This window comes from Colossoma macropomum, unplaced genomic scaffold, assembly GCF_904425465.1.
Source record: "Colossoma macropomum unplaced genomic scaffold, Colossoma_macropomum, whole genome shotgun sequence".
Taxonomy (NCBI): domain Eukaryota; kingdom Metazoa; phylum Chordata; class Actinopteri; order Characiformes; family Serrasalmidae; genus Colossoma; species Colossoma macropomum.
In genome coordinates, this window is record NW_023494787.1 from 35,636,728 (window position 1) to 35,650,634 (window position 13,907).

The 13,907-nt window shown below is 40.3% G+C and overlaps 1 protein-coding gene across 1 annotated transcript; it reads left to right on the top strand.

Moving 5' to 3' along the window:
* The first annotated feature begins 525 nt into the window (after nt 1-525).
* Nucleotides 526-13,440, top strand: tpi1a (triosephosphate isomerase 1a). Its single transcript, XM_036567123.1, has 7 exons — nt 526-728; nt 2,397-2,520; nt 2,642-2,726; nt 3,656-3,788; nt 5,637-5,722; nt 7,838-7,925; nt 12,210-13,440. Exons 1-7 carry the CDS (start codon nt 617-619, stop codon nt 12,326-12,328), a joined length of 747 nt encoding a protein of 248 aa, XP_036423016.1. The 5' UTR covers nt 526-616; the 3' UTR covers nt 12,329-13,440.
* Nucleotides 13,441-13,907: the final 467 nt, after the last annotated feature.

Sequence of the window (13,907 nt, forward strand, 5' to 3'; positions counted from 1 at the left end):
CATTTTTGGTGCTATACAGAACCATTTTCAAAAAAGGCTTTATATAGAACCATATATAACACATTCTCCATCAGTCTAAAGAACCATTTCATCATGCAAAGAAAGCTTTAATCATGCAAAGGGTTCTTTCTTTAAATGGTTCTATATAAAACAATTTTCTTCACTAAAGAACACTTAAACCATCTTTCGTTAAGAGTGTACATAACTCGCTAATTTGATCTCTTATTAAGTGGGCCCGGCGGGTGAATAAACATAATTTATTTTTCTACACTGCTGCTTAATGCCTAAGTACGTAACCTACGTTTGTAAATAATATTTCACGCTTTTATTAAGCAAGTTGTCCACCAGGCGGACCGACAATGATAGACGTTGAGATGGCAAGAAACGGGCCTATAGCAAAGCAAAACGTGATGCGCTTTTTTATGATTGGTTAATATTTGAATGTCCCGCATTCACAATTAGAATGACGCTGAGCCTCGACACCATAAGCCAATCATTAAACGCTTTCGTCACAAGGGGGCGTTAGCCAATCTCGTGTCGTAGTTTAAGCCCCGTGTGTTGCTGTGGTAACTTCAGGCCTGTGCTCTTGCTTTATTTACTTCAACGGTTTGCAGACATGTCGGCCAGAAGATTCTTCGTTGGAGGAAACTGGAAAATGAATGGCAACAAGGAGAGTCTTGGCGAACTCATAACAATGCTGAACACGGCCAGTCTCCACGATGAAACAGGTATCTTTCAGCTATATACATTAAGCCTCCTCGCGTAGGCTGCAGCACCTGCCCTGATACACTGACCTCCAAAGGCCGTCCGCTCCTCAGTCAGAAGCTCTGTGTTACAAAACCACATATGGGTGGTGATGGTGATGGTGATGGTGTTGGTGTTGGTGTTGGTGTTGGTGTTGGTGATGGTGATGGTGGTGGTGGTGGTGGTGGTGATCATGATAAAACTGTAAAATCGGATGAAGATGGTAAAGTGAATATATGTGCAGACGCACTGCAGTCACCGCATAGTCAGGCAGGGCGATTTTGACATTGGCTAGTGACTCAACATCAGAGATGCTCAGTCTGAGAAGGGTTGACCACTCGCTTTATGAATTGCTATGTACGAATAAATGTCCCATCCTGGTGTTGGAGAGTTGTTATTTTGTATTTGAATCCTCCTCATACAGTAAAACAAAGGCTACACTAAAAAATCTACAGTGTCGAATGAACCGCTGTGTTAGTTTTAGTCCGGCTAGGTTGTATAAACAGTGAGAGATATTACAAGAATTCTGTTAAAACTTTAATGGTGTTTCCTTTATCTGTTGTCCTTGTGTTCCCTACGTATGCTGAAAAATAGTTTTAATGGCAGGCTAACGTATTAGAGAAGAATATGTTCAGCAAAACTGAGTTCTGTGAATTAATAGTTGCAGTGTTCATTTGCATTCTGGACTTACACTAGAAACAATGAAAGTCAGAAATAAAGTAGTGTTATTTGGATAAAAAGTCTTTTTATGAAGTAGAAGTATCGACATTATATAAACACTGCTGTATATCCATGTATTTACAATTATATGACTAAAAAAAATAAAAAAGTGTATAAATTGACCAGAATAGCCCCTGCATTACTGTATATTACAGGGACCCTCAACTCCAGTATTTTTTTTATTTTTATTATTATTATTACTATTGTTGTTGTCGTCATTATTATTATTATTATTATTATTATTATTATTATACTCAGTTCTGAGAAGGTTGGGACAGTTGGTAAAATGCAAATAAAAACAGAAAGCTGTGATTTATAAATCTACTTTGAATGACAGCTTTACCTGTATGAACTTCCTTTTTTTTTTAATTGATGCTGGAAACACGTACTAGAAAAAGTGGGAGAAGGACAATTTAGTACTAGGACTAGAAATATTGTGAAATATTCAGTTTAAAAATTACATTCCTCAGCCAGGAATTGCAAGGATTTTTAGGGATCTCACCCTCAACAATTACAGTGTGTGTGTGTGTGTGTATATATATATATATATATATATATATATATATAGAGAGAGAGAGAGAGAGAGAGAGAGAGAGAGAGAGAGAGAGAGAGAGAGAGATGTATGTAGTTCAAAGCTATAAAATACAAGTGAGTGTAGATTACAGTCAAATTCAAATTCTAAATTAGCAGTACTTGTTAATGCCAAATACCTGGGAAACACAATTATATTATCGGCTATAGGAATACAAATCAGTGAGACGTATTGAGTATTGAGACATCATTTTCTATTCACATCTTAGTACAGCCTCCACTCTTCTGGGAAGGCTTTACAGTAGATTTTGGAACATGACTGCGGATTCGCTTCTGTTCAGCCACATGAAATTCTGTATCTATGTGTTCTGTATCTATGAGTTGCGTTTTTTCCCCCGCAGAGGTGGTGTGTGGAGCCCCCTCTATCTACCTGGATTATGCCAAATCCAACCTGGACCCCAAGATTGGTGTAGCTGCCCAAAACTGCTACAAGGTGGCCAAGGGTGCCTTTACTGGTGAGATCAGGTACTGTTAGTTATTTTTATTTTCTTGTTTTAATTTTAATCAGTGTGTGTCAAACATCTCAGTCTTTCATGTTAATGTAATAATGATACCAACTGTTTTTCATGACACCCTGGTGGTGTAGCCCAGCAATGATCAAGGACTGTGGTGTAGACTGGGTGATTCTCGGCCACTCAGAGAGGAGGCACGTCTTTGGTGAAAGCGATGAGGTAAAATGTTTCATCAGCTGCAATAAGTACTGTCCAGTCACATACATTTATTTTAGTCTACTTTTTCTCTTCAACACTTAAACACATCTTTGTAAATAACTCACCACTGAGACACTAAGGTAAAGGTGGGAGGTATGTCAAAAATATAGCATACCTGATACATAATATATATTACAATGTGTTGTTTTTCTGAGGTTGGTAAATAATCTCAGAACAGACAAAATTCACTGGGACAAACATTGGTGCTACATTTTAAAAAGCCTACAAAAGCAGTTCGTGGTTGATTACATACTCCCTATAACTGGGCTAAATCTTTATTGAGATACATGCACTTGTTCAGTGTTCTACAAGTATTGGCGATACATGACATAATTAAGTAATAGAACACGAGAGGGAGTGTGTTAACACACGACCTTGAGTGTTCTATAGCTTTTATACAACAGTTAAATAAATAAAGTAAGAAACAAATAAATTGGGCTGTGAACGTGGCATTTAATGTTTTAATGTTAGAAAATCCTTCCACCAAATTATAGTTCCTTAACAAGCAGCTTGTTTCTGCATCAGAGTAACAAACTCCTCTCACTTGCTGCACAGCCAGCAGTTTGTCCTCCAGCTCCGTTTTTGTTCCAGCCAGGCTGTAAAGCATCTTACGTTGCTTACGGCGTCTCAGCGGAGTGATACAGTGTGTTATTATGAGTGATACATGCTGTTATTTCGCCATAGAACGCTTCTCAACCAATCAGCTTGCGTGGCTGGAACTAACTGTTGTATAATAATATATGAAAGCATATTGTGATGTCAGTTAGCACAATAACAGTAACATACCGTGATATTGGCCTCCCCTACAGTAACCGCAGCACCCAGTTCATCGTTTCCATGTCAGTTTCTCTTTCTGATTTTGTGTGTTGTGAATATGTGCTGTTGTGCAGCTGATTGGTCAGAAGGTGGCTCATGCACTGGAGAGTGGATTGGGAGTGATTGCGTGTATTGGTGAAAAGCTGGAGGAAAGAGAGGCTGGGACCACAGAGGAAGTGGTGTTTGCCCAGACCAAAGTCATTGCAGGTAAAAAAATGTACAATTTGCTGATATCCAGTGTTTGTTAGCCATGTTAGCCTTGTTTTTTTTCCCCTGAACTATTCCTTTAAATCAACAATCTGCAATTGCATCTATAAAAATAGTGTCTGCTAAATGTAAATATTTTTAAGGTGAATTCCACATATATTTCAACATTTCTACATAATAAAATCATTAGAATGTAAACAAAGTCAGTTAGAGTGATTTGATGTGAAACGCTCCATTGTAGAGAAACATAATGATCCAAAACTGTTCACAGTGGTGGTGACAGAAACCAAATGTCCAAAGTTTTTAGTGCCTCTAAAAGCTCACTCACAGACAATTAGTACATGAAATGGTTATGAATATTACCTGATGCCTGAAACATTGTTTTATGAAAGGTTTGACATATGATTGTGGCCTAAAAAAGTTTTTTTTTTCTTTTCAAAATACGTTAATAGTGAAGAGGTACATGCAGGGTGTTGTAAGACAGAAAACCTAATTTTTAGACAGTTTTAACATGTTTATTACATATAAAAACTTCGAAATAGGTTCGCTGGTCATTTTGGGCAAAAAATAAAACGGCTACATTTGTGTTGTAGACATTGTGACCTCCGATCACCACCAGTGTAAAGTAAACTTGTCTGTAAGTTTTTCTTCAATGCATTCCACATCTGACCACCTTGAATGATGTTATTTACATCCCCTTTGAAAATTGAATCTTGGGCTGATTCAGAAGTGTTCAAGTAAGCCATGCTTTTGTAATCCATTGTTCAGTCTGGTGTTCATTTATACCACTTCAGCACAGTAGGTGGTGATATTCCTCTAACATTGGCATCTCACCTATGAGCACAAATGAAAAATGAAACTGACCACTTTGCATATCCAGGCCAGCAAAGAGAGCAGGAGCATTTGTTCACAAACACAGTAATTTTAGAATAAATACAAATACATAAATAAACAAAACATTGTGATTTATTGTGTTAGCCAAAATATGAATACAAAAATATGAATTACTTAAAAAAAAAGGTTTTTACTAATCTTCCTGCCAAGTATAATAGTTTTAAATAGTTTTCTTGTCTGCCTAAGGCTTTTGCACAGTACTGTATACATGATAAATCCTTTGATTAAAAACACTTACATTGGGTCATGAACACTGAAACTTTGTTTCTTTTAAACTTGGAAATAAACAACATAATGTATTAGAATTTTGGAAAAAAAATGTAACAAGTAAAAGTTTTGACCAATAAAATCATTTTAGGTCACTGGTCAAAAGCTAATTTGTGATGTTGAACATGTTAGGGCCTTTGTGCAAAAAGGTTAAGTTTTAGGGTCTTCTAAATGTCTTATTCCATCCAATGAAGCTTGTGTTCAGACGACTCTCAGGTTTTGATCTACTTATCAGAGGCTTTTGCACAAAATTGTCCATGCCAGCACTTATTAAAGCAAAAGAGGGATATAACACATATTGATAAATTCTGAAACTCATGAAAATATTTCAAAGATTTTTCTTTTCAAATTTTGCTGATAATGTCATTTGTAATGAACTGTTAAAAGGATAAAGCAATGCAAATTAGAACCATTTTTAGTAGTGGTCTCAGATCTTTGGACTCCACTGTATACAAAAATTCAAGAATAGTTAATTTTATAATATAAAATATTATAAGATTAATAATAATTTATTGTCTCCTAACAGTTTATCACTCAGGATATAGTTATGATGTGATTGCTAATCACACAATAGCAGTTAAGGGCTGCTAATCACATGTACTGTTTCTGTTTGTATGGAGATATGCATGCTGGGAAATACTGTTGGGAATTTCATAATGTATGTCTTTTATTTGTGATCCTTTGCAGACAATGTGAGTGACTGGGGTAAAGTGGTGTTGGCATACGAGCCTGTCTGGGCTATTGGCACCGGCAAAACTGCCACACCAGAACAGGTAGGTATTTATCATCTGAGACATTCCTTTGTTCATATATTCACACACTTTCCACTCTTATTTTGACTTTTAGATTGAAGTGTGTGCTTTAGAAATTGAATAAGGTTGTACACTGATCAACATACCCATTGTGTTCCTCAACCATTCCCACATTTTGAAATGTTTTGAAATGGTGATTCATTGTGTTTAATTGGATGGTACTCAAGAATCCATGTATGTTGGATGGTGACCAAAAAGAAGACCAATTGACTAAAATAGCAGGAAAACACGGTAGACAAACTCAGAGAATCCAAAAGCCTGAAGAAGAAACTCGACAGCAGGATGTCCTTTGTGAGAATACTGAGACAGATCTTATTAAGCAAAGTGGCAAGATGGAGGTCAACAGGTTTGCAGGACATTTAGAGACATGTTTGTACAGGCTGTGTGGTTTGTTGCATGGATTTTGTGTGTCTGAGAACTTCAGCGTAAGTGGCATGTTAAAATTCTTTACAAGCATGTGCTTGCCTCTTAGTAATCTGCAAAGAACATGTTCATCTTTCAGTGATATTTGAAACAGGAGGATAGTCTGTTGAATGTATTATTGTTATCTAATGGAATGTTGATTTTATGTTGAGGTGTATTTTGTCAATATTCCGTTGGGCCACACACAAAGTACTGTGAACATCCTCTGTTTATTCAATTGCCAGTCAAAAAAAAATCATTTTCAGGAAACAATTGTAGTTCAAAACAATGATCCAGAGAAAATGGGACTTCCAAACAACTGTGTAAGAACTGGTAGACGCCCAAAACTGTCACCATCAGTTCATCATAAACAGTTCTTACTTTCATCTTTGAGAGAGAGGAGAAAATCAAGCTCCACTCTTACTTCAGATCTGAAAAAGCCCACAGGTGATTCTGTCCATCCTTCCACTGTGTGAAAGCAATTTAATAGTAAGAGTCTGAAAGGATGTGTAGCTGTCAAGAAGAGAAAAGAAAATAGAAGCTGCTGATGTTCTCAGAACAATGGACTGGCACCCCAGAATTCAGACCTTAACATTTACTCCAAGCGTTTGGGATTACTTATATCGAGAGAAGCAGAAAATGCAACCAACTTCTAAGACTGAACTTTGAAGGTTTGGCAAAATATCCCTGCAATTTTCTTTGAAAAGCTAAAAGCAAGTCTCCTGAAAAGAGTGGAATCTGTAATGAAGGCAAAAGGTGGACACATACTAAATACTGGAAAAAATTATTATATTTGGTTGTTGAGGCTTCCGTGTTCTTTTCCTTTAAATGTTTTCTTCTTTTTTTCTCTAGTGCTAAATAAATAACTAGAAATGACTAGAAATTAAATAAATGAAAGGTGGTCTCCAGATACATGAACTAACAAGGTCAATTTTAATTTCAGGTGGACTGTAAGCAGCATCACTGCTGTGAATTAGCCAGTGCTGTAGATCGTCACAGCTGTGATGAGGAATGATGTTTTTTCATGATAACAGACAGTTTTATATTGTTTTTATACAACAGTTTTGAAAAGCAAAAAAAGCAAAAAGCAAACAAACAAGTAAAAAGCAAACAATTAAAAGAATGTGGATACTCAAACATCACATCCATATGTGCTTGTTGAACATCTCATTCCAAAACCATGGATGTTAATATGGAGTTAGATCCCCCTTCACTGTATAACTTCCACTTATCTGGGAAGGCTTTCCATGAGATCTTGAAGTGTGGCTGAAGGAATTTATTTCCATTCAGCCTCAAGAGCATCAGTGAGGTCAGGCATTGATGTTGATCAAAAAAAGCCTGTCTTGCAGTCAACATTCCAATTCATCCTAAAGCTGTTGATAGGGTTGAGGCCAGGGCTCTGTACATGCCGATCAAGTTCTTCCACCCCAAACTTTCCAGACTATTTCTTCATGGGCCTCACTTTGTCTTTATATGCTGTAGCATAAAGATTTCCCTTTGCTATAACTAAGGGGTCCAGCCCAAAACTTGTGGGGCTGCCTCAGGCCTTTATTCCACCTTACAGTTGCCATGTATTCAGTATATTACTGAGTGTAGTACATGTGACATGTGTACATGTTTGTGACCATTTATATCTGTATGTGACCTCTCTTTGCCCCCCCCCTTCTGCCCCAGGCCCAGGAGGTGCATGAGAAGCTGAGAGTTTGGATGAGGGAGAATATCTCAGAGGCTGTGGCTGACTCTGTGCGCATCCTCTATGGAGGTAGGTTTGAAACCCAAGTGCTTTTCTGTCATTTATCAGTCCTGCCCTGATTCAGAGAATATACTGCTGATTACAGTGCAAGCCAAGCCCCTCGATTTGCTCTGACATTAGAAAAGTATCATTTGTGCCTGCTTAGCACAGCCATTTATACACCTAGAAAAAAAAAATAAAACCCAATTCCAATTATTTGCTTTTCTCATACTATTAGGAAAGAAAGCAGTGATCCACTTTGATTGGTATTCAAATAAAAACAGTGCAAAGACAATATATTTAATGTTTCACCTTATCAACATCATTGGTTTTTGTAAATACATGCTCATTCTGAAATTTTCAACATGTTCCAAAAAGTTGGAGCATTTTAAGGTTAGGAACATTGGCCCATATTTATCAAACTTATTAGAGCAATAATACTGATCTGAGATCAACTTTTGCTTTTTATCTAACACTAAATAAAATTCCATGACCTGATGAGACCTGATCTTGGATCATTGGGCCTTATTCACCAACCATTCTTATGAAAAAAATTCTTTTTAAAAAAAATCTGCATGAAAAAAATTCTTTTTAAAAAAAATCTGCATAAAAAGTGCATAAAAAGCAAAGCTGAAAACCATAATTGAATGCCTGTGACCTTTGACCCCTCAGACGGTACTGCGTTTAAAAGAGGCATGTTTCTGTGATGGATACGAACACATGGGTTCAGAAATATGACAAACCATAGTCGGTGAACACCATTAATCGCTACATTTACAAATTCAAGTTAAGACCATACTATGCACAGTGGAAGCTGTGTGTCAACAACATCCAGAAGCGCTGCCAACTTCTCTGGGTTCGAGCTCATCTGTAATGGACAGATGCGCAGTGGAAACATGTATTATGGTCTAACGAGACGAACTTTCAGATGTTTATGGAAATAAACATCCACCGGTTCCGGCGCCGCGGTGGGTAGCTGCAGCGGCCACTTCAGGAACAGCAAAACGGTGCTTTTTTGCTGTTTTTTGTCTACTATCTGTTGTGTAACCTGACCAAAACTATATATCATGACTGCGTCAACCAGCACCAGCGCCAGAGCCTGCTACAGTTGAGAAATCAGCCTCAATCTCAATCTCTACTTCCAACTGAACTGCAGGAAGAGCTGCGCGAGCTGTCCGCGCGTACAGAGGCGCTGAGTTGTGCGGTAAGACTCGAGGTGGGGGACTGTGTGTTTACATCAACACTGAATGGTGTAGAAACGCGGCACTAGTCTCTAGTCACTGCTCACCGCTGGTGGAGCTTGCGATTGTCAGAGCCAGGCCATTTTATTTGCCAAGAGAGCTATATATGCTGTACATAGTAGCGGTGTACATAGCTCCCAGTGCTAATGCTAACGCCGCACTGAATGAGCTGTACAGCGCTATCAGCGATCTGCAAAACACACACCCAGACGGACTGTTTATTGTTGCTGGAGATTTAAACCATGCAAATCTGAAGTCAGTGCTCCCCAAATTTCACCAGTATGTGGACTTTGCAACCCGGGGGGGGGCTAACGTGCTGGATCTTGTTTACACAAACATCCCCGGCGCGTACAGGGCTGAGCCCCGTCCCCACTACGGCTACTCAGACCACATCTCTGTGATGCTCATTGCAACATACAAACCGCTCATCAGACATGCCAAACCAGAAGTAAGTGAGAACCTGGCCACCAGGAGCTATTTCTGCTCTTCAGGACTGTTTTGAGCACACTGACTGGGAGATGTTCAGAGAAGCAGCAACCTCCGGTGACTCCATCAACCTGGAGGAGTATACAGAATCAGTGACTGGCTACATCAGCAAGTGCATTGATGTTACTGTCTCCAAACTTGTCACAACTCACCCCAGCCAGAAACCATGGATGACTGCAGAGGTGCGCATGCTACTGAGAACCCGTGACAAGGCTTTCAAGTCAAGAGACAGAGCAAGCCTCAGGATAGAAAGAGCCAAGCTTTCCCGGGCCATCAAAGAGGCTAAGCGTGCCTACTCAAAGAAAATCCATGAACATTTTCAAAACACTGCTGACACACGGCGCATGTGGCAGGGCATCCAGGCCATCACCAATTACAAGTCACCTTTACCTGCTTGTGACAGTGATGCCTCCCTTCCAGACGCACTAAACAACTTCTATGCTCGGTTTGAAGCACAGAACTGCACGACGGCGAGGAAAACCACACCTCCTCCAAGTGAACAGGTACTGTGTCTGTCCACAGCTGATGTGCGGAGAACTCTACACAGAGTCAACCCAAGAAAAGCTCCAGGATCCGACAGCATACTGGGCAGAGTGCTCAGAGAATGCGCTGAACAGCTGGCTGATGTTCTCACGAACATATTCAAAATCTCTTTGAGCACTGCAGTCGTTCCAACGTGCCACCACCATCATCCCTGTGCCAAAGAAGTCTCCAATGTACTGCCTCAATGACTACTGTCCCATTGCACTCACTCCAATTATCATGAAGTGCTTTGAGAGGCTTGTCATGAGGCACATTAAAGACCAGCTTCCTCCTTCACTGGACCCACTGCAATTTGCATATTGCCCCAACCGCTCAATAGATGACGCCATCTCCACCACACTCCACGTGGCTCTCACCCACTTGGACAATAAAGACACTTATGTCAGAATGCTGTTCATAGACTTCAGTTCAGCATTCAACACCATCATCCCTCAGCAGCTGATTGGAAAACTGAGCCTGCTGGGCCTGAACGCCTCCCTCTGTAACTGGGTGCTGGATTTCCTGAATAAGAGACCTCAGTTAGTCAGGATAGGTAATATCATCTCCAGCATCACCATACTGAGCACCGGCACCCCTCAGGGCTGTGTGCTCAGTCCGCTGCTGTTTACCCTGCTGACTCATGACTGTACTGCAAAGTACAGCTCAAATCACATCATCAAGTTTGCTGATGACACAACTGTGGTGGGTCTGATCAGCAAGAATGATGAGTCAGCGTACAGAGAGGAAGTGCAGCGGCTAACAGACTGGTGCAGAACCAACAACCTGTCTCTGAATGTAGACAAAACTAAGGAGATGGTTGTTGACTTCCGAAGAGTGCGAGGTGACCACCCCCCACTCAACATCACTGGCTCTGCTGTGGAAATCGTCCAGAGCACCAAGTTCCTGGGTGTCCACATCACAGAGAACCTCACCTGGTCCCTCAACACCAACTCCATAGCCAAGAGTGCCCAGCAGTGCCTCTGCTTCCTGCGGAGACTGAAGAAAGCTCATCTCCCCCCTCCCATCCTCACCATGTTCTACAGGGGGACTGTGGAGAGCATTCTGAGCAGCTGGTTTGGGAATTGCACCGCCTCCGACCGCAAGACCCTACAGCGCATAGTGAGGACAGCTGAGAAGATCATCGGGGTCTCTCTCCCCTCCATCATGGACATCTACACCACACGCTGCATCCGCAAAGCCACCAGCATTGTGAACAACCCCATCCATCCCTCACACAGACTTTTTTCACTGCTGCCGTCTGGCAGAAGGTACCGGAGCATCCGTGCCATCACTGCCAGACTCTGCAACAGCTTTGTCCCTCAAGCAATCAGGTTTTTAAACTCACAAGGACTGAACTAACCCCCCCCCCACCCCCACTCACTCATACACTTATTTTGATGCTCTACTTGCACTATCTGGAACATTGCTGCTAATACTGTGTTTACACTGTTTTTACTTCCTCAGTAATTGTTTTACTACCTCAGTAACTGCTGTGTATGTATGTTATCTGACGTAACTTACAGATCACATCATGTTAAATATGTCTGCACCTTATTCCACTACCTCATGTCCAGAAATCTGTGCTGTGTCGGTGCTACACTGTCCGGTCTGTTCACTGTGTCTAATGTCTGTTTAATTTATTGTATTGTTTCTAGCTTAATTTTTGTTTGCACTCTGTCTGCACGTTCGCACTTCCTTGTTGCACCTTCTTCCTGGAGGAACGTAATTTCACTCCACTGTGTACTTGTACATAGATGGAATGACAATAAAAGCCTCTTGACTTGACTTGAAATAATGGACATCATGTTCTCTGGGCCAAAGAAGTAAAGTACCATTGTTACCAGCATAAAGTTCAAAAGTCAGCATCTGTCATTGTATGGGGTTGTTTTAGTGCCCATTGCATGGGTAACTTGCAAATCTATGAAAGCACAATTACTGCTATTTGAAGGTTTAAGGCACATGGTTACTCATGTTGATTTAAGCATCTGTGTAGAGACTTGCGTGTAAAGCATTAACACTTTGTAATGAAACATATTTTGTTCTTTTTCTCCGCTCTTTCTCTTAGGCTCCGTGACAGGGGCTAACTGCAAGGAACTTGCTGGCCAAGCTGATGTTGATGGCTTTCTAGTGGGCGGAGCCTCTCTTAAGCCCGAGTTTGTTGACATCATCAACGCGCGGGCATAGAGAAGGTTTCACTGAGTCACAGAATGATCACAGAGTCCAGACACAGCACATCCATGTCCAATCTCTAACCACTTATCCTAGACAAATGGAGGCAATTGGAGTCTGTAAGTGAGAGTAATGATAGTAACTCTACACTGCATACTGGCTGAGTCATAGCTTGTATGGTTTCACTCCTTAACATTTCACAGTAAGTGTCAAGGGGAAGGGGTTAGTGTGTTTAGTATTGGACCACTGGCTTCCACTTTTTTCCCTACCTCTGCTAAGTGTGTTTAAGATGGTGAAGGCATAAAGGCACCATTGCCCTTGGATGAAGTTCCTTACTAGCTTTAGCACCTGAACTATATTAGCTATATGTTTACAAAGTGTACTACTTGATCGGATAGGTCCACATAAGTACGCGTTAAATGGTAGTGACGATATACTTGCACTGTGCGCATTGTGCTATTCCCTTTTTAAGACTGGCCCTGTTCCAAAACCCTCCAGAAGTGCGTTCTTAATCTTTTCTTTTCATTTATAGTTGCTGCTCTTACCAAGGGCTGAGTGACAGCAAAACAGCTTTAACCTTTATACTTCTTCAAAGCTGGTACTTCCTGGTAATCCAAGTTCACAATGCTCATTCACTTTGAGGTTAGAAACGGTACTTTAAAAAACTTTGTTCTCCATCTTCCTGCCTTTTTCTGATGTGAAATGGAAGGAATGAACTGAAATCACATGGTTTTGAGGCGTGCTATTCCAAAGAGACGAGAGCCAGTCATTATACGTCAGACCTCTCACTAACTCTCAGGCTCCATTTTCCTGCCTGGGTTTCTAGCTGATAATTACAGCTGACAAGTGACACTTGAGTGTGTTTTTTTTCTCAGTCAGAAGCTTGTAATTACAGTAATTCTGCCCTGGATTGAATGCAGCATGAAATGTATTTTTTTTCCCCCCTCACCTTTTCCACCCATTTGGGTATCAGTTAGTAGAAAGACAGGAAGTGCGCACTTCTTTAGACATTTGGAACTGGGCCACTGTATTATATGAAACTGTAATCATTACTTGATGTCGTATTCCCTCTGCTCTCACTCTTATTCTGTAGCTGAAATAAACTGTATTGTCCGCCACAAAAAAACTCTTTTTGATCTGCTTTACTTCAGTCTCTGATACTAGCATTTGGATAAATGCTGCTAAGATTTTGTTCTTCTGTCAAAAGCATGAGCTCCCCTTCATTTGTTTGTATCTAATTGGAATATTTGGTTGCTAAATGTAAATGGGACTTATTTCTTCAGAATTTGGGGTCTGAATGTAGCAGTGGGTGGTAAATTGATGTTCTGAATGAACAACTCTCTGGGTGTAAAGAATTTCTTTTTGGTGATGTAGATAACGTCTAGCATGTTCCACGGCGGTAGGAATAAAAGGAAAGCATTCACAGCCACAGCGGTTGTCACAACATGGAACTGGAGCCACAGGGTTGCACTGAATTACTGCACATATCAAAACCTCATTACAATTCTCAAGCAAAATATGCTTTTAAATATGACATGTGCTTGTTTGCATATATGCTGTTTCCTTTATATAGTTTACTAATGTAATAGAGTTT

Coding starts and splice junctions, on each gene's coding strand:
- tpi1a (XM_036567123.1), top strand. CDS start 617: ATGTCGGCCAGAAGATTCTTCGTTGGAGGAAACTGGAAAATGAATGGC. Junction 729..2,396: donor CAGTCTCCACGATGAAACAG/GTATCTTTCAGC, acceptor TTTCCCCCGCAG/AGGTGGTGTGTGGAGCCCCC. Junction 5,723..7,837: donor AAACTGCCACACCAGAACAG/GTAGGTATTTAT, acceptor CTTCTGCCCCAG/GCCCAGGAGGTGCATGAGAA.